The 21,742-nt window shown below is 48.7% G+C and overlaps 1 protein-coding gene across 1 annotated transcript in view; it reads right to left on the reverse strand.

Moving 5' to 3' along the window:
• The window catches only part of LOC136610834 (C-type lectin domain family 4 member G-like), a 42,425-nt gene extending 21,589 nt beyond the window's left edge, over positions 1-20,836 (reverse strand). The window contains exons 1-4 of the mRNA XM_066590032.1: positions 20,726-20,836; positions 2,456-2,515; positions 1,930-2,025; positions 1,165-1,275 (exon numbers count right to left, since the gene is read on the reverse strand). Coding sequence (XP_066446129.1) covers positions 1,165-1,275; positions 1,930-2,025; positions 2,456-2,515; positions 20,726-20,774 — 316 coding nt within the window. The 5' untranslated portion in view covers positions 20,775-20,836. The remainder of the gene's footprint in view (positions 1-1,164; positions 1,276-1,929; positions 2,026-2,455; positions 2,516-20,725) is intronic.
• Positions 20,837-21,742: the final 906 nt, after the last annotated feature.

Here is a 21,742-nt window from a genome sequence, read left to right on the forward strand (position 1 = left end):
AATTTTTATTTTAACTGGTCTGCCTCCAGGCCTAGTTACAAATTAAGCCACATTAACCAAAGCGATTAATGAGTTTCACCTGCCCTCTTGGTTGGGCATGGGCAATTTTTCTGACGTACATTAGTACTGTTGGTACACCAATTTTTTGGGGCCCTCGCCTACAGTGTAATCCAATTAATTTTTTGCCCACCTGCATTAAAGCTGACGTTACCTCAGCTGTGATGGGCACTGCAATGGGATACATTTATGTACAGCCGGTGGGTTCCAGGGAGCCACCCATGCTGTGGGTGCACACGGAATTCCCATTGCGGAGTTGTACCTGCCTGTGACTATTTATAAAAAACTGGGGCATGCAGACACCTTGACAAAATGAATAGTGTGTGGCACATAGGTTCCCCATTGCTATGCCCACGTGTGCAGCTCCTGATATAGGTGGCACAGTATTGGATTTCTCATTGCTTCTGTACAGCATTGTGGGGTATCGCTCCGCCCCTTTTAAAGAGGGTCGCTGCCCAGCCGTGCCAACCCTCTGCAGTGTGTGCCTGCGGTTCCTCCTCATGGCAGATGCACTTATAAATAGACATGAGTGTGGCGTGGCATGAGGGCAGCTGAAGGCTGCGCAGGGACACTTTGGTGTGCGCTGTGGACACTGCGTCGTGCGGGGGGGGGGGCAGCATGTTACCCAGGAGAAGTGGCAGCGGAGTGTCATGCAGGCAGTGATTGTGCTTTGTTGGAGGTAGTGTGGTGCTTAGCTAAGGTGTGCATTGCTAATGAGGGCTTTTCAGAAGTAAAAGTTGTTGGGAGGGGGGGGGGGGGCACTCTTGCCGCTATTGTGGCTTAATAGTGGGACCTGTGAACTTGAGATGCAGCCCAACATGTAGCCCCTCGCCTGCCCTATCCGTTTCTGTGTCGTTCCCATCACTTTCTTGAATTGCCCAGATTTTCAGAAATGAAAACCTTAGTGAGCATCGGCGATATACAAAAATGCTCGGGTCGCCCATTGACTTCAATGGGGTTCATTACTCGAAACGAACCCTCGAGCATCGCGAAAATTTCGTCCCGAGTAACGAGCACCCGAGCATTTTGGTGCTCACTCATCTCTAATTATAACTTATAACTATGTTAAAACCACTATAATAATGGATCCATGTAAACAAAACTCACAGTATTTTAATAGGAGACTTGTCAAGGCAATCAGAATAAGGAACATGATAATTAGAAGGATCAGCGATGCTAGAATTATCCGGGATTTTTTGATTTTGCTAGTTGACATTTCTGAAATAAACAAAATGAGTATCAGCACAATAGTGATGGAGTCAATGCCAAATGATGTACATGTACTGTATAATGCTACAAGATTACAAAGCAGGGTCGGAATTAGCACCTGCACAGTCAGGCAAAGGGCCAGGGCCCACTGCTTTCTGACCTGCACCAATTTGTTTACAATATGTAAGAATTAACTGTATGTCCGGTATAAACTCCTTTGTGCTGTCTACAGTATATAATGGGGCACTCAGTGCCTCTGTCACCAAAGGGCCCACATAAACCTGGATCCGGTCCTGTATACAAGTATTATTTAGAAATGTAGCAGCGTTGGGTTTTTCTTTGGCTCAACCCATAGTGCTAACCTTTCTCTTCCTCATTTAGTTACAAGTACCTTAATCAGATTACACCAATGTGCTATGGGCTGTTGCAGTAATTGGAATGCTCTTATTTCTTCTACCACTAATATACATAGAGAGGAGAGAGCCCCATAGTAAAAATCCAAAAAGGGCCATGATGCCCCAGGTCTTATCTAATACTCTGAACTGCCTAGGATCAGGAACCAGGTATGATGCCATAGATTTTAAGTGGGCTTTTGCATTTGTCTTAGGTTTCCAGACACACAACTTAGGTTAGATTGAAAAATTAATATGTAATAGGTTTTACTCTTGGTTGTTGGTGTTTCATTCTTTTTCCCAGATTTCGTCAATTTTGTTTCTCTTTTTAATTCATTCACATACACATCTTCATCCATATCGCTGTCTGAAAATTAGAAACATTATAATTAAAATATCATATTTTTTTATTTTCTACACCCAAAAGGTGGCTTCACACGATCGTGTGCGTACATAGGTGCGTACATACATGCTCACCCAAGTACGTGCACAAACACGCATGAATGCAGGTCCGTGCATTGCCTTTAATGAAGCCACGGCTGCTGCCAGCGGCTCCATTGAAGGCAATGGTCTTCCTGCACCCCTGAATTATTTTTCAGGGAAGGGCTTTACATATAAGTCCTTCCCTGAAAAACAAGAATTTTAGCGCTAGAAAACCCCCCCCAAAAAAACGTACTTGTCCGCGCTGCCGTGTGCCTGCGGGGATGAAGAACACATCTGCCGCATGTACTAGTAATTACTTTGTATTAGGAGCATCAGAGCAATGAAAAAAATTGGTTGCAGACAAGATACTATACCCTTATTTGTTGATGCTTCAGCCATTTCATTCTTGTACACATTGTTCCTGTAACAGTTTTCTAAGGAAAATTTAGAGACACAGGCATTATGATGAGAGAGAGTTAGAGAAAACATCTGCATATTACCAGATGAGAAATGTCACAATTAACAAAAAGAATATTTAAGCAATAGAGATGAGCGAACACCAAAATGTTCGGGTGTTCGATATTCGGAACGAACTTCCCGCGATGTTCGAGGGTTCGTTTCGAACAACGAACCCCATTGAAGTCAATGGGCGACCAGAGCATTTTTGTATTTCGCCGATGCTCGCTAAGGTTTTCATGTGTGAAAATCTGGGCAATTCAAGAAAGTGATGGGAATGACACAGAAACGGATAGGGCAGGCGAGGGGCTACATGTTGGGCTGCATCTCAAGTTCACAGGTCCCACTATTAAGCCACAATACCGGCAAGAGTGGGCCCCCCCCCCTCCCAACAACTTTTACTTCTGAAAAGCCCTCATTAGCATGGCATACCTTTGCTAAGCACCACACTAGCTACAACAAAGCACAATCACTGCCTGGATGATACTCCGCTGCCACTTCTCCTGGGTTACATGCTGACCAACCGCCCCCCCCTCCCCCCCACAGCGCACACCAAAGTGTCCCTGCGCAGCCTTCAGCTGCCCTCATGCCACGCCACACTCATGTCTATTTAGAAGTGCGTCTGCCATGAGGAGGAACCGCAGGCACACACTGCAGAGGGTTGGCATGGCTAGGCAGCTGCCCTCTTTAAAAGGGGCGGGGCGATAGCCCACAATGCTGTACAGAAGCAATGAGAAATAGAATCCTGTGCCACCGCCATCAGGAGCTGCACACGTAGACATAGCAATGGGGAACCTATGTGCCACACACTATTCATTCTGTCAAGGTGTCTGCATGCCCTAGTTAGACCGGGCTTTTTAATTCATAGACACAGGCAGGTACAACTCCCTATTGTGAAGACCGACAGCATGGGTGGGTGCCAGGAAGCCACCAGCGGTACATAGAAATATCCCATTGCATTGCCCAACACAGCTGAGGTAGTAATGTCGTGCGTAATACAGGTGGGCTTCGGCCCACACTGCATGCCCCAGTCTGACCGGGGTTCTTTACAAGTGGACACATGTAGGTTAAACTCCCTGTGGACCCACTGCCTGGGTGGGTGCCAGGAAGCCACCGGCGGTACATAGAAATATCCCATTGCATTGCCCAACACAGCTGAGGTAGCAATGTCGTGCGTAATACAGGTGGGCTTCGGCCCACACTGCATGCCCCAGTCAGACTGGGGTTCTTTAGAAGTGTACAGATGTATTAAAAACTCCGTGTGCACCTACAGCATGGGTGGCTCCCTGGAACCCACCGGCGGTACATAAAAATATCCCATTGCATTGCCCAACACAGCTGAGGTAATGTCAGCTGTAATGCAGGTGGGCTAAAAATTAATTTGATTACACTGTAGGCGAGGGCCCACAAAAATTGCTGTATCAACAGTACTAATGTACATCCCAAAAATTGGCCATGGCCAGCCAAGAGGGCAGGTGAAACCCATTAATCGCTTTGGTTAATGTGGCTTAAGTGGTAACTAGGCCTGAAGGCAGCCCAGTGTAACGAAAAATTGGTTCAAGTTACAGTTCCAACGCTTTTAAGAGCATTGAAACTTATAAAAATTGTTCAGAAAAATTATTTGAGTGAGCCTTGTGGCCCTAAGAAAAATTGCCCGTTCAGCGTGATTACGTGAGGTTTCAGGAGGAGGAGGAGGAATATTAGACACAGATTGATGAAGCAGAAATGTCCCCGTTTTGGATGGTGAGAGAGAACGTAGCTTCCATCCGCGGGTGCAGCCTACGTATTGCTTACGTATCGCTGCTGTCCGCTGGTGGAGAACAGAAGTCTGGCGAAATCCAGCCTTTGTTCATCTTGATGAGTGTTAGCCTGTCGGCACTGTCGGTTGACAAGCGGCTACGCTTATCTGTGATGATTCCCCCAGCCGCACTAAACACCCTCTCCGACAAGACGCTAGCCGCAGGACAAGCAAGCACCTCCAGGGCATACAGCGCTAGTTCAGGCCACGTGTCCAGCTTCGACACCCAGTAGTTGTAGGAGGCAGAGGCGTCACCGAGGATGGTCGTGCGATCTGCTACGTACTCCCTCACCATCCTTTTACAGTGCTCCCGCCGACTCAGCCGTGACTGGAGAGCGGTGACACAGTCTTGGTGGGGAGCCATAAAGCTGGCAAGGCCCTTAAAGACTGTTGCACTGCCTGGGATGTACATGCTGCTCGATCTACGCACATCCCCTGCTACCTTGCCCTCGGTACTGCGCCTTCTGCCACTAGCGCTGTCGGCTGGGAATTTTACCATCAGCTTGTCCGCAAGGGTCCTGTGGTATAGCAACACTCTCGAACCCCTTTCCTCTTCGGGAATCAGAGTGGGCAGGTTATCCTTATACCGTGGATCGAGCAGTGTGTACACCCAGTAATCCGTCGTGGCCAGAATGCGTGCAACGCGAGGGTCACGAGAAAGGCATCCTAACATGAAGTCAGCCATGTGTGCCAGGGTACCTGTACGCAACACATGGCTGTCTTCACTAGGAAGATCACTTTCAGGATCCTCCTCCTCCTCCTCCTCAGGCCATACACGCTGAAAGGATGACAGGCAATCAGCCGGTGTACCGTCAGCAGCGGCCCAAGCTGTCTCTTCCCCCTCCTCCTCATCCTCCTCATGCTCCTCCTCCTCCTCCTGTACGCGCTGAGAAATAGACAGGAGGGTGCCCTGACTATCCAGCGGCATACTGTCTTCCCCCGCCCCCGTTTCCGAGCGCAAAGCAGCTGCCCGTGTGGGACTTGCGGAAATGTGCGCAGAGCCGGCGCGCCTTTACGAGCAGGTCTGAGAAGCGTGGGTAGCTTTTCAGAAAGCGCTGAACCACCAAATTAAAAACGTGGGCCAGGCATGGCACGTGCGTGAGGCTGCCGAGCTGCAGAGCCGCCACCAGGTTACGGCCGTTGTCACACACGACCATGCCCGGTTGGAGGCTCAGCGGCGCAAGCCAGCGGTCGGTCTGCTGTGTCAGACCCTGCAGCAGTTCGTGGGCCGTGTGCCTCTTATCGCCTAAGCTGAGTAGTTTCAGCACGGCCTGCTGACGCTTGCCCACCGCTGTGCTGCCACACCGCGCGACACTGACTGCTGGCGACATGCTGCTGCTAACACATCTTGATTGCGAGACAGAGGAGGAGGAGGAGGAGGAGGAGGAGGAGGGTGCTTTAGTGGAGGAAGCATACACCTCCGCAGATACCACCACCGAGCTGGGGCCCGCAATTCTGGGGGTGGGTAGGACATGAGCGGTCCCAGGCTCTGACTCTGTCCCAGCCTCCACTAAATTCACCCAATGTGCCGTCAGGGAGATGTAGTGGCCCTGCCCGCCTGTGCTTGTCCACGTGTCCGTAGTTAAGTGGACCGTGGCAGTAACCGCGTTGGTGAGGGCGCGTACAATGTTGCGGGAGACGTGGTCGTGCAGGGCTGGGACGGCACATGGGGAAAAGTAGTGGCGACTGGGAACTAAGTAGCGCGGGGCCGCCGCCTCCATGATACTTTTGAAGGACTCCGTTTCCACAACCCTATACGGCAGCATCTCAAGGCTGATGAATTTTGCTATGCGGACGGTTAACGTTTGAGCATGCGGGTGCGTGGCGGCGTACTTGCGCTTGCGCTCCAACAGTTGCGCAAGCGACGGCTGGACGGTGCGCTGAACTACACTGCTGGATGGGGCCGAGGACAGCGGAGGTGAGGGTGTGGGTGCAGGCCAGGAGACGGTAGTGCCTGTGTCCTGAGAGGGGGGTTGCATCTCAGTGGCAGGTTGGGGCACAGGGGGAGAGGCAGGGGTGCAAACCGGAGGCGCTGAACGGCCTTCGTCCCACCTTGCGGGGTGCTTGGCCATCATATGTCTGCGCATGGTGGTGGTGGTGAGGCTGTTGGTGTTGGCTCCCCGGCTGAGCTTTGCGCGACAAAGGTTGCACACCACTGTTCGTCGGTCGTCAGGCGTCTCTGTGAAAAACTGCCAGACCTTAGAGCACCTCGGCCTCTGCAGGGTGGCATGGCGCGAGGGGGCGCTTTGGGAAACACTTGGTGGATTATTCGGTCTGGCCCTGCCTCTACCCCTGGCCACCGCACTGCCTCTTGCAACCTGCCCTGCTGATGCCCTTGACTCCCCCTCTGAAGACCTGTCCTCCTGAGTAAGCGTTGCACACCAGGTGGGGTCAGTCACCTCATCGTCCTGCTGCTCTTCCTCCGAATCCTCTGTGCGCCGCTCCCTCGGACTTACTGCCCTTACTACTACCTCACTGCAAGACAACTGTGTCTGATCGTCATCGTCCTCCTCACCCACAGAAAGTTGTTGAGACAGTTGGCGGAAGTCCCCAGCCTCTTCCCCCGGACCCCGGGAACTTTCGAATGGTTGGGCATCAGTGACGATAAACTCCTCTGGTGGGAGAGGAACCGCTGCTGCCCAATCTAAGCAGGGGCCCGAGAACAGTTCCTGGGAGTGTTCCCGCTCCTGAGCAGGTGTCATTGTAGTGGAGTGAGGAGGCTGGGAGGAAGGAGGAGCAGCAGACAGAGGATTCGGATTTGCAGCAGTGGACGGCGCAGAACTGCGGGTAGACGATAGGTTGCTCGAAGCACTTTCTGCCATCCAGGACAGGACCTGCTCACACTGCTCATTTTCTAATAACCGTCTCCCGCGTGGACCCATTAATTGGGCGATGAATGTGGGGACACCAGAAACGTGCCTCTCTCCTAATCGCGCAGCAGTCGGCTGCGATACACCTGGATCAGGAGCTCGGCCTGTGCCCACACCCTGACTTGGCCCTCCGCGTCCTCGGCCGCGTCCACGTCCTCTAGGCCTACCCCTACCCCTCAGCATGCTGTATTACCAGTGATTTGATTTCACAGGCAGCTAATAAATTGGCGCAAGACTGCAGGCCAAATAAAATTTTTTCCCTTTTTTGAAAACGAAAGGCCCCACTGCCTCTAGTGAATGTATAATCTAAGTTTAATAACTGTGCTGTTTTCCTGCTAATGTGTCACAGAACGTGAGGGTAGCAGAGTTATTAACTGTGGCAGAGCAGGTATTTTTTTTCCCAATTAAGGAAAGCAAATGGCGAAGCCAGGAGTAAAACGTAGCTGGGTGCGTCTGATTTTTACAGGTTGCACACGCAGCCGACACGTGTCCACCGCCCTTAGGACGGACAGAGGCAGGACAAATAGAATTATTTTCCGTTTTTCTGCACCAAAAGGCAGCACTGCGTATATTCTATGAACATGAGAAGTTTAATAACTGTGCTGTTTTCCTGCTAATGTGTCACAGAATGTGAGGGTAGCAGAGTTATTAACTGTGGCAGAGCAGGTATTTTTTTCCCAATTAAGGAAAGCAAATGGCGAAGCCAGGAGTAAAACGTAGCTGGGTGCGTCTGATTTTTAGAGGTTGCACACGCAACCGACACGTGTCCACCGCCCTTAGGACGGACAGAGGCAGGACAAATAGAATTATTTTCCGTTTTTTTGCACCAAAAGGCAGCACTGCGTATATTCTATGAACATGAGAAGTTTAATAACTGTGCTGTTTTCCTGCTAATGTGTCACAGAACGTGAGGGTAGCAGAGTTATTAACTGTGGCAGAGCAGGTATTTTTTTCCCAATTAAGGAAAGCAAATGGCGAAGCCAGGAGTAAAACGTAGCTGGGTGCGTCTGATTTTTACAGGTTGCACACGCAGCCGACACGTGTCCACCGCCCTTAGGACGGACAGAGGCAGGACAAATAGAATTATTTTCACTTGTTTTACAAGCAAAAGGCAGCACTGCGTATATTCAATGAATAATAACTGTGTTGTGGCCCTGCCTATACAATTCTTTCCCTGCAGTATCAATGGAGGGTGCAATGCTCTGCAGAGGCGATTTTGAGAAGCAAAAAAAAATGCAGCACAGCTAACAGCAGCCTGAACAGTACTGCACACGGTTAAATATGGCCCTAGAAAGGACCGTTGAGGTTCTTGAAGGCTACACTCACTCCTAACACTCTCCCTGCCTATGCACCACTTCTGTCCCTAATGCCAGGTGCAACGCTCTGCAGAGCCAATTTTGAGGAAAAAAAAAATTGCCACTGCTAACAGCAGCCAACACACAGCTATCAGTGGCCCTAATAAGGACCTTTGGGGGGTCTTGAAGCCTACACTAACTACCAATTCTTTCCCTACAGCAGCTCCGGTACAAACAGCACTGTCCCTCATCTAACTCACACGGCATCTGAGGCGAACCGCGGGAGGGGCCGACTTTTATGTTCGGGTGACACCTGATCTTCCCAGCCACTCACAGCAGGGGGGTGGTATAGGGCTTGAATGTCACAGGGGGAAGTTGTAATGCCTTCCCTGTCTTTCAATTGGCCAGAAAAGCGCGCTAACGTCTCAGGGAAGGAAGTGAAAGTAACCAGAACACCGCATGGTGTTCGTTACGAATAACGAACATCCCGAACACCCTAATATTCGCACGAATATCAAGCTCGGAAGAACACGTTCGCTCATCTCTATTAAGCAACTTTTCGTCAGGAGTGACGTCAGCACTTGGCAAGGTTGAGGGCTAATGCCGGGACCCACTACATAAAGGAGAGCCCACTGCTGCTGTCGGCCTTATATTTATGCTTGCTGTAGTATTTCTTGTTTCTCACATGACTGTAGGAGAAACTACATAGGACACTGCTAATCACTGTTAATTCTTTATTCCTAGTCCATTGCCTTATTTCTTATACTGTTGGAGGACCTGCACAAATATGGTCAGATGGAAAGACCTGTGCAGGTCCTGCAGCCAGAAGGGGGAGTTGTGAAGAATTAAAGCTTAATATAGAAAAAAATATATAGAATTCCTCTTGCCTTTATAATGATACCAAATATGTGTATTTTGTTTCACCCTTTCATTTAGTTTTGCACTAGGGCCCATGACTATTTAGCTATGTCTCTGATAGGGTCCTGTCTAAACTTACATGGGCATAGGAGTTAGTATGAATAGTATGAATATACTATATTAACCAGAGGCGTAACTTGAAGCTTCTGGGCCTCAATGCAAAACCTGTAACAGGGCTCCCAATTATAATGCCTTATTCATAGTACTGGGCTCCCTATATGGAGAAGAGAGGCCTTTTGGCCCCCCTAAGGCTACTGGGCCCAGGTGCAACTGCATCCCCTGCATCCCCTATAGTTACGGCAGTGATATTAACTCCAAGCTAATGCCTAACCCTGCACACAGCATTTTCAGATTTTGGGTGGAAATCGTCTTTGATATTTTTGGATAGAATTGCGTAACAAATCAGTTTAATTCCTCTTTTTTCTGTCAAAAAATGTAAAAAAAAATTGCAACACAAGTGAATTCATCTATCATGTGGAGTTTTGGTTCCGTTTCCCTGCTATTTGCTCTAATTACAATAACCAGGGTAAAATTATATTTCCGCCTAAATTCTAAACACATCACCAGCAAGTATCAACCATCAAGGTCTTTATTTAATAAAAACTTTTATGGTATAGCACAAACATATTCCAGAGTGCTCCACAATGGGGGGAAGCAACAAACATCAATTATTAGAGGTAATGGGAGCAAATGCACATCAAAGGTGAAACGAAACGAGAGAAGATTTTGCCTATAAGAGTTTACAATTGACTAAGGGCACTGATAAAACTAAGGGGCTCAGTCACACGGGCGTTTATACGCTCGTAAAAAAAAAAAACGCGTGACCATGTCCATTGCCACCCATATGTTCTATCTTTTGTAGGTGCGATATTTTTTTTTTGACGAACGCAGTATGAACGTTTTTACGTGCATATAGACACACGTAAAAACGCCCGTGTGACTGAGCCCTTAAAGGGATTTTTCAGGCAATTTTTTGTTGATGACTTATCTTCAGGATACCCAAATGTTAAGATAAATAAGCGCTGGAATCCCCTTCAGCTGGTCATCAGTGGATACAACAGATGATCAACCCTGGGTTAATCCATCTCAGTATCGAGACACAAAAGAAAAATTTACAATGACCTTCATAGTCACAACTAAAATAAGGGCTGGAGAGAAGAAAGGGGAGTAAGAGATGTGACGTGCATACACACAGGACACCAATGACAAACTGAACGTACTTGCAAGCAACCAACAACAAAAGACCTGTAATACAAATACATAAACGGACGTGCGAGCAGACATCCAAATGCCAAAACACCAGGAACACCAACTCAATAAAGAGTTAATACAAGGTATTAAGTAGTGCATTGGCTGAAGTACAGAAGCCCTTCCATAATGCATGAATTAAATTATCTGGTGCCGACAGTGTCTTTTCTGTTGCCTGAATATGATGTGTCTTGCATGATTACAGCACTGAATGGGTTAATTGTCTGTGTTATGTCTGGAAATGTATCTTGTTTTGTCATGTGATGGTGTTGTATATATATGTGGGTGCCAGGTGTGCAGAGGGAAGTCAAGCCAGTTGGTTTGTGGTTGGCAGTGGGAAGTGCGTGGAGCTGCCAGAGACGCATGCGGACACCTTCAGTCTGTGGACGCGATTATGGAAGAGAGAGAGAGGTGACTAACTTACCCTGGGCCCATTTACACCCAGGAGATGCCGGTGGTTTTCTACCCACTGAGGTACTAGAGAAAAGTAAGACAGTGACTTGCCATCGCAGAGTAGAGAGCGTGTTCAACGTGCATGCTGACTGGTAGAGAGCTGTTGAGAGGGGAGAGAACGTGGGCCGGGGACGGAGCCATACAGATAACCAAGACTGTAGACTACTTGGTGTACCCGTGATTTTCCTCCCTCTCACACCACTTTGTGAAGTTGTACTGAATATCCTACTGGTGTGGATTGTTTCTTGTTGGACTGTAAATAATTTTATTCAAGTAAAGTGGCACTGCTGACAGTTCCCAGCTTTGCTAATTCAAACTACTCCATAAATTAGGACCAGTCTCTACCCTGCTGTTTCCTAGGCAGAAGGCCCGCTCCTCGGATGCTGCAAAGGGTCCTTCATGTACTCTAGCAAGACCACTAAAACCCAAAGGGAATCCTACCTGCAATAAGGACGGCCCACGCTGGAACCTAGGGGCTTGGAACCCTAACCCTAGATGGAAACTGGCAGAAACACAAAACAAGGGAATTACAACTTACAACTAAGCACGACCGTTCACACCAACAGACAGTCGAGGGAATCCCACCCAGAACCTCATGCATGCAAGCAACACCAAAGCAGAACATACATGACTCCAAGTACCAGGGTTCTGAGAGGGACTAATATAAATGGCAAATGGATAAATGATCAGCACTCTCCAGCAAAAGGGGCTGGCTAGAGATGAGCGAACGTACTCGTCCGAGCTTGATACTCGTTCAAGTATTAGCATGTTCGAGATGCTCGTTACTCGTAACGAGCACCATGCGATGTTCGGGTTACTTTCACTTTCATCTCTGAGACGTTAGCGCGCTTTTCTGGCCAATTGAAAGACAGGGAAGGCATTACAACTTCCCCCTGTGACGTTCAAGCCCTATACCACCCCCCTGCTGTGAGTGGCTAGCGAGATCAGGTGTCACCCGAGTATAAAAATCGGCCCCTCCCGCGGCTCGCCTCAGATGCGTTGTGACATAGCTGAGGGACAGTGCTGTTGGTGCCGGAGCTGCTATAGGTAGAGTGTTAGGAGTGATTGTAGGCTTCAAGAACCCCAACGGTCCTTCTTAGGGCCACATCTAACCGTGTGCAGTACTGTGGAGGCTGCTTTTTGCAGTGTTGCACTTTTTTTTTTTTGGTATATCGGCCGTGCAGAGCATTGCGCCCTGCAGTAATAGTCCAGGGACAGAAGTGTGGAGGCAGGGCCAGAAGACATATATTATTGATTGAATATACGCAGTGGTCCTTTTCAAAAAAATATTGGGCAAAAAATCTATTTAGCCTGCCTGTCACTGTGCTCATTGTTCTGGGTCCGTGTGTGCTGGGTGTAGTAGTTCTACAAATAAATACGCAGGCAGCTAAGTGTTACAGCAGGCTTGCGCCAAATTATTTCCTGGCTCTGAAATCACCGCTCTGTTGCAGTTAATAACAGTGCAACACTCTGCAGTTCTGTCACACACTCCAGGGACAAAATAGTGTAGGCAGGGCCAGAAGACATATATTATTGATTGAATATACGCAGTGGTCCTTTTCAAAAAAATATTGGGCAAAAAATCTATTTGGCCTGCCTGTCACTGTGCTCAGTGTTCTGGGTCCGTGTGTGCTGGGTGTAGTAGTTCTACAAATAAATACGCAGCCAGCTAAGTGTTACAGCAGGCGTGCGCCAAATTATTTCCTGGCGTTCCGTAAACGAAGTCAGCCTCCAACCACAGGCCAATAAGCGGCACATTTAATTACAGCGTTCTGTTTCTGCACTAGTGCTAATACACCATGCTGAGGGGTAGGGGTAGGCCTATAGGACGTGGACGCGGGCGAGGACGCGGAGGCCCAAGTCAGGGTGTGGGCACAGGCCGAGCCAGTGCGGTGGCCAGGGGTAGAGGCAGGGCCAGACCGAATAATCCACCAACTGGTTCCCAAAGCGCCCCCTCGCGCCATGCCACCCTGCAGAGGTCAAGGTGCTCTACGGTGTGGCAGTTTTTCACAGAGACGCCTGACGACCGACGAACAGTGGTGTGCAACCTTTGTCGCGCCAAGATCAGCTAGAGAGGCACCACCACCAGCATGCGCAGGCATATGATGGCCAAGCACCCCACAAGGTGGGACGATGCCCGTTCACCGCCTCCGGTTTGCACCACTGCCTCTCCCCCTGTGCCCCAACCTGCCACTGAGATCCAACCCCCCTCTGAGGACACAGGCAGTACCGTCTCCTGGCCTGCACCCACACCCACACTTCCGCTGTCCTCGGCCCCATCCAGCAATGTCTCTCAGCGTAGCGTCCAGACGTCGCTAGCGCCACTGTTTGAGCGCAAGCGCAAGTACGACGCCACGCACCCGCACGCTCAAGCGTTAAACGTGCACATTGCAAAATTGATCAGCCTAGAGATGCTGCCGTATAGGCTTGTGGAAACGGAGGCTTTCAAAAGCATGATGGCGGCGGCGGCCCCGCGCTACTCGGTTCCCAGTCGGCACTACTTTTCCCGATGTGCCGTCCCAGGCTTGCACGACCACGTCTCCCGCAACATTGTATGCGCACTCACCAACGCGGTTACTGCCAAGGTCCACTTAACAACAGACACGTGGACAAGCACAGGCGGGCAGGGCCACTATATCTCCCTGACGGCACATTGGGTGAATTTAGTGGAGGCTGGGACAGAGTCAGAGCCTGGGACCGCTCACGTCACACCCACCCCCAGAATTGCGTGCCCCAGCTCGGTGGTGGTATCTGCGGGGGTGTATGCTTCCTCCACTAAACCACCCTCCTCCTCCTCCTACGCAACCTCTGTCTCGCTTTCAAGATGTGTCAGCAGCAGCAGCACGTCGCCAGCAGTCGGTGTCACGCGGCGTGGCAGCTCAGCGGTGGGCAAGCGTCAGCAGGCCGTGCTGAAACTACTCAGCTTAGGAGAGAAGAGCCACACGGCCCACGAACTGCTGCAGGGTCTGACAGAGTAGACCGACCGCTGGCTTGCGCCGCTGAGCCTCCAACCAGGCATGGTCGTGTGTGACAACGGCCGTAACCTGGTGGCGGCTCAGCAGCTCGGCAGCCTCACGCACGTGCCATGCCTGGCCCATGTCTTTAATTTGGTGGTTCAGCGCTTTCTGAAAAGCTACCCCCACTTGTCATACCTGCTCGGAAAGGTGCGCCAGCTCTGCGCACATTTCCGCAAATCCCACACGCACGCTGCCACCCTGCGGACACTGCAACATCGGTTTAATCTGCCAGTGCACCGACTGCTGTGCGACGTGCCCACACAGTGGAACTCTACGCTCCACATGTTGGCCAGACTCTATGAGCAGCGTAGAGCTATAGTGGAATACCAACTCCAACATGGGCGGCGCAGTGGGAGTCAGCCTCCTCAATTATTTACAGAAGAGTGGGCCTGGTTGGCAGCCATCTGCCAGGTCCTTGGAAACTTTGAGGAGTCTACCCAGATGGTGAGCGGGGATGCTGCAATCATTAGCGTCACCATTCCTCTGCTATGCCTCTTGAGAAGTTCCCTGCAAAGCATAAAGGCAGACGCTTTGGAATCAGAAACGGAGGCGGGGGAAGACAGTATGTCGCTGGATAGTCAGAGCAACCTCATGTCTATATCTCAGAGCGTTGAGGAGGAGGGGGAGGAGGATGAGGAGGAGGGGGAAGAGACAGCTTGGCCCACTGCTGAGGGGACAGATGCTGCTTGCCTGTCATCCTTTCAGCGTGTATGGCCAGAGGAGGAGGAGGAGGAGGGGGAGGAGCATGAGGAGGAGGGGGAAGAGACAGCTTGGCCCACTGCTGAGGGTACAGATGCAGCTTGCCTGTCATCCTTTCAGCGTGTATGGCCAGAGGAGAAGGAGGAGGAGGAGCCTGAAAGTGATCTTCCTAGTGAGGAAAGCCATGTGTTGCGTACAGGTACCCTGGCACACATGGCTGACTTCATGTTAGGATGCCTTTCTCGTGACCCTCGCGTTACACGCATTCTGGCCACTACGGATTACTGGGTGTACACACTGCTCGACCCACGGTATAAGGAGAGCCTTTCCACTCTCATTCCCGAAGAGGAAAGGGGTTCGAGAATGATGCTATACCACAGGGCGCTGGATGAACAAACTGATGGTAAACTTCCCATCCGACAGCGCTAGTGGCCGAAGGCGCATTTCCGCGGCCCAGTTAGCAGGGGAGGCGCAGAGATCAGGCAGCATGTACAGCGCAGGCAGGGGAACACTCTCTAAGGCCTTTGACAGCTTTATGGCTCCCCAGCAAGACTGTGTCACCGGTCCCCAGTCAAGGCTGAGTTGGCGGGAGCACTGTAAAAGGATGGTGAGGGAGTACGTAGCCGATCGCACGACCGTCCTCGGTGACGCCTCTGCCCCCTACAACTACTGGGTCTTGAAGCTGGACACGTGGCCTGAACTCGCGCTGTATGCCCTGGAGGTGCTTGCTTGTCCTGCGGCTAGCGTCTTGTCAGAGAGTGTGTTTAGTGTGGCTGGGGGAATCATCACGGATAAGCGTACCCACCTGTCAACCGACAGTGCTGACAGGCTTACACTCATCAAGATGAACAAAGCCTGGATTTCACCAGACTTCTCTTCTCCACCAGCGGACAGCAGCGATACATAAACAATACTTAGGCTGCACCCGCGGATGGAAGCATAGTTCTCTATCACCATCCAAAACGGAGACCTTTTTGCTTCATCAATCTGTGTATAATATTCATCCTCCTCCTCCTGCTCCTTCTCCTGAAACCTGACGTAATCACGCCAAACATGCAATTTTTCTTAGGCCCAGAAGGCTCAGTCATATAATTTTTCTAAACAATTTTTATACGTTTCAATGCTCATTAAAGCGTTGAAACTTTCACCTCAACCAATTTTTATTTTAACTGGGCTGCCTCCAGGCCTAGTTACAAATTAAGCCACATTAACCAAAGCGATTAATGGGTTTCACCTGCCCTCTCGGTTGGGCATGGGCAATTTTTCTCAGGTACATTAGTACTGTTGGTACACCAATTTTTGTGGGCCCTCGCCTACAGTGTAATCCAATTAATTTTTTGCCCACCTGCATTACAGCTGACGTAACATCAGCTGTGATGGGCAATGCAATGGGATATTTTTATGTACCGCCGGTGGGTTCCAGGGAGCCACCCATGCTGTGGGTCCACAGGGAGTTGTAAATGCATCTGTTTCCACTTCTAAAGAACCCCAGTCTGACTGGGGCATGCAGTGTGGGCCGAAGCCCACCTGCATTAAACATGACATTATTACCTCAGCTGTGATGGGCAATGCAATGGGATATTTTTATGTACCGCCGGTGGGTTCCAGGGAGCCACCCATGCTGTGGGTCCACAGGGAGTTGTAAATGCATCTGTGTCCACTTCTAAAGAACCCCAGTCTGACTGGGGCATGCAGTGTGGGCCAAAGCCCACCTGCATTAAACATGACATTATTACCTCAGCTGTGATGGGCAATGCAATGGGATATTTTTATGTACCGCCGGTGGGTTCCAGGGAGCCACCCATGCTGTGGGTTCACACGGAGTTGTAAATGCATCTGTGTCCACTTCTAAAGAACCCCAGTCTGACTGGGGCATGCAGTGTGGGCCGAAGCCCACCTGCATTTCATCTGACGTTAGCTCTGCTGTCCAGGGCACTGCAATGGGATACATTTATGTACAGCGGGTGGGTTCCAGGGAGCCACCCATGCTGTGGGTGCACACGGAATTCCCATTGCGGAGTTGGGGATTCCCAGTTGTACCTGCCTGTGACTATTTATAAAAAACCGCGGTCTGACTGGGGCATGCAGACACCTTGACAGAATGAATAGTGTGTGGCACATAGGTTCCCCATTGCTATGCCCACGTGTTCAGCTGCAGATGGAGGTGGCACAGGATTGGATTTCTCATTGCTTCTGTACAGCATTGTGGGCTATCGCCCCGCCCCTTTTAAAGAGGGTCGCTGCCTAGCCGTGCCAACCCTCTGCAGTGTGTGCCTGCGGTTCCTCTGGCAGACGCACTTATAAATAGACATGAGTGTGGCGTGGCATGAGGGCAGCTGAAGGCTGTGCAGGGACAATTTGGTGTGCGCTGTGGACACTGGGTCGTGCAGGGGGGGGGGGGGGGTTGGGCAGCATGTAACCCAGGAGAAGTGGCAGCGGAGTGTCATGCAGGCAGTGATTGTGCTTTGTTGGAGGTAGTGTGGTGCTTAGCTAAGGTATGCATTGCTAATGAGGGCTTTTCAGAAGTAAAAGTTGTTGGGGGGGGGGCCCACTCTTGCCGCTATTGTGGCTTAATAGTGGGACCTGTGAACTTGAGATGCAGCCCAACATGTAGCCCCTCGCCTGCCCTATCCGTTGCTGTGTCGTTCCCATCACTTTCTTGAATTGCCCCGATTTTCACAAATGAAAACCTTAGCGAGCATCGGCGATATACAAAAATGCTCGGGTCGCCCATTGACTTCAATGGGGTTCGTTACTCGAAACGAACCCTCGAGCATCGCGAAAAGTTCGTCTCGAGTAACGAGCACCCGAGCATTTTGGTGCTCGCTCATCTCTAGGGCTGGCATTTATATGCAGCAAACCAATGGTGATTGGCTGACTGGAGAACTCCACCCCATCAGCTAGCCAAATCAACCACAAATGAAGCAGTATGTTCCTGGAACCCCACAGAACCAAAGTCCCAGGAGCACAACGCGACAATCTCCTTCTGATAGCTTTCTTTGTCTATAAACATGTAAACAAACATACATGGGAATAACATAATTTGATTGCTAGTTGGAATATTTTATTGTCTGAACTGTGACGGTATCTGATCGTTTTTGAACCTCAGAGTTTCGTTCTTGATTAATGAAAAAATTCTTAGCAATTTTTTTTTTTTTTGGTTAGTCTTTAGTGGTACAATAAGAATGCCCTTGGCCACCGCCCTTGAAGGTTGCTGTCAAATGAATGATAATCAATTGTTATTAAAGTTTACAATGTGGTTCTGCTTTAGATTTTGTGTCTGTCGCTCTTTAGACCATGGGCATCTACCGGTACTTCAGAAGTGTTTCTTCCCAGGTTGTACTGGATGTGACCTGTAGGTATTTAAGGTCTACAGATTGGGCTTGCTCAGTAGGAACGGCCAGAGGGAGCTTTTTTTTTATATTCAGCTCTCAGCACCGGATTGCTGACCAATAACAGGGCAGCTCTTAGCGGGGACATGTACAGGAAGGAAATACAAAGCAGGGAATTGTGGTATATGTAGTTTCACGCTGCATATCAGCAGGAATGTGCTGGTCATCTTGGAAAATAGCAATGTAGGGAAACATCATAAATGGAGGAGAGGACAAGAAGGTAATGGCTTCGCTATTTATACCCATAACCAGCTATGAATAAGCATGGTGCAAACACCTTTCATATCTCAAATTTTTAAAGATTTGCTTCACAACTAGAATACCCCTAGAATCATGGCCCTAGTTCCAAAAACTAACAAAATAGAACATCAGCGTCATTATCCATTATTTTTAGCTGAAGTATTCAGTCAACCGGCCTGCTGTGAAAGAATTGGAGTGTTCACAGCTAGGACTAAAGGAATGGGACTCTGGTTCTCTTTTGTTGTTTTTTTTAACTGGTGCCATGATTAAGAGGGATGTCTGGGGGCTGATTTTTTGATCACTTTTATTGCGATTTTTTAAGGAGTCAAAATGAACAAAATAAGCATTTTGCCTCCGTTTTCTAGGTGTTTTTTTTAAGCTTTTTGCCATGTAGGATAAATAGTGTGTTCAATCTATTGTACAGCTTGTTATAGATACGATGATACTAAATATGTGAGGTTTAAGAAAAAATAACTAAAAAAATTATATACAAATGGGAAAGTGCGCAAAAAAGGAGGGTTTTGTTATCTCTTTTTACTTTTTTTTAAAACACTTTTATTTATTAATTTTTTTAATGTTGCTTTAGGGGACTGGAACCAAAAAAAACTCTGATCGCTATCAAACTGCATTGCTGTACTTCTTTTTTTTTTTTAATCCGTTTTTATTGATAATTTCCAATATATGACAGACATGTAATACATCAAAGCAATACAAAACAACTCGGTCAGATGAAAAGGGACGACTAGTTCAACATGTCAGGTCGAAGCCGAGTAGTCCTGCTAATAAGCTTCACAGTGAACTTGTTAAACATGGTTGTGGTGACTCACAGACAAGACGTACAGGTTGGGCGGGAGAAGAGAGGGGGTGGGAGGGGGATAGCTAATGGATTCATACAGTAAGCAAAATCCTATAAGTTAGCGCTTCTGATCAGTGTGTGAGTAACGCCAGGCTGGGGTGCTCGGTCTCTGCCTCGTCCCACCTCCAAGCACAGACTGGGCGTAACCGCCTCGTCCGTCTCTCCCGGACAAGACAATGATAGGACTACAGCTCAAGGCGCAATCTACGCCAAGGGCCCCATAGTTCCTGGAATTTGTCATGGTTACCTTTGGACCAGCTAGAGAGATCCTCCAAGTTGCAGGACAAATCCATTCTATCTCTCCATTGAGATATTGAGGGAGGTAGTTTTTGCATGTACTGTAATGGTACTGTAATGCAGTATCGCGCACAATAGCCATGACAGGGCCAGTCACCAGTGTATGGTGTCCAGTTGCCATGCCAACCAATCGGCCCTTGAGATGTCAATGACGTCAGATAGGGAGTGTGCTCTCTATGTGAACCCTTTACATGCCATGATGTAGAATAATTGCGGAATGTAAGGAATTAATAGCAGGGATTAATGCTCTCATCCAGAGGCGTAACTTGAAGAGTCTGGGCCCCGATGCAAAATCTGTAACAGGGCCACTAACTATAATTCTTTTTTCATAGTAAGGGGCTCCCAATATGGAGAACAGAGGCCTTAGGGGCCCCCTAAGGCTCCTGGGCCCGGGTGCAACTGCATCCCCTGCACCCCCTATAGTTACGCCCCTGCTCTCATCAATCCCTTCTGTTGCAGCAGAAGGTTGGCTTTCAGTCACATCCAGCTCTCACTGCGGGATAACATGGGCTCACTTCTAAGCCCGCGCCATCCACAGGACGCATGTTTACGTAAACGTTTGCTGTTGCGTAAAGTGCCCCCCAGCCAGGACGTAAACTTATGTCCCGTGGCACTAAAGGTTTAAAGGGGTTTGTCTGAGTTGTACCATCTCTGGATAATCCCTCCTGTGCACTGACATAACAAACTGTTATATACTCCCCTTTTCCCCTTCCACTATGTCCTGTGACGGTGCTCAGTCCTCCCCTCCAGTCTCTTCTTACAGCTGTAATACCACCCAGTTTACAGGATGTCACAGGGGCAGCAACCAATAGCAGAGCTCAACGACCAATTGTAAACTGGGCTGTAGCTGTCAAGAGGCTGGAGCGGGGGACTGTGGACCATCGCAGGACACAGCGGGAGCTGGGAGAGGTGAGTATACGATAACTTATGTCAATGCACAAGCATGGGGCTGTCCAGAAATGGAACAACTTGGACAACTCCTTTAAATTTGACATGCGATATTTACAGTATTCGGACCATAAAATAAGTTAAAAAAAAAGACATTTCAATGAAGTTTGCACAATAGTGAGTATAATCTTACCACTAGCAGCTCAGTATAATTTACCTTTCCTCCTTGTATGATCTTGAATAGTCTTCATTTCTTGATTCTTCATTGCTCAGCTGTCAGATGTGCAGATCTACGCTACGTCCTTCAGTAATGTTATTCTACGTCCTGATAAGCATCAAATGTCACTAAGAACTCCTTATATCTTCATTACATGGGAGACCACAAAGAAAAGGGAAGGGAGGGAGTGTCTATCAGGGCAGCTGGAACTGTAAAAGTTACTAAACTTCCTAAAATATAACAAAATGTGAAATCATGAAATAAAGTTAGAAGAATTGAACTGGGCCCTATGAACCGCAGTGATGAGTCTACATGCGGATGGGTTCTCAGTTTATATATAGAGCTGTACTCATAGTTTTTATTATCGTTATACAAAATGGTCAACAGGCTTGTCAACATGCCCCCAGGTAGCTTAGCTGTATTATGGGATTGTTAGCCCAATATGGTGTTGGCCAATTAAAATGATGTCCAAGAAATTATAACTCAAACATCTATAGTAGATCTACATAAAAACATTAAAAAAATTATCACTGTTATAATGGGGATACAAAAGGTCTCAGAGTCGTCAAAGGGATTTTCTAGTAAGAAACATGTAAAATATCCAGTGCACCAAAAGCTGTCAAAAATACATTGAAAACTTTAACAAGACACCCCAATCATGCCCTTCTGAAGTGAGAGGTTGTATGGTGCCAAGGTTGTAACAACCGGCAATGGAATTAATAGTCAGTGGAGGTCTCAAATGTTGAACCCACATTAACATTCATCACCTATTCAGTTGAGATTGTCAATAACCCCTTCACGACCCTATACCCCCAGGAAGGTCAGCATTGGATTCTGTAATACCTTAGACCACCAGATCAGCTCGCCAACATGTCATCCACGTATCTGCTCAGAAATGTAGGGCTAGAAGTGCTTGGAAGTACAGAATGGTTCGGAATTCAGAGAAATAAGGAAAACATTTTCTGGCTCAGCTACAATTAAAAAAAGATTTTTTTTTATCATTATAGCAAAATATTA

Source organism: Eleutherodactylus coqui, chromosome 2 (genome assembly GCF_035609145.1).
Source record: "Eleutherodactylus coqui strain aEleCoq1 chromosome 2, aEleCoq1.hap1, whole genome shotgun sequence".
Lineage (NCBI taxonomy): Eukaryota > Metazoa > Chordata > Amphibia > Anura > Eleutherodactylidae > Eleutherodactylus > Eleutherodactylus coqui.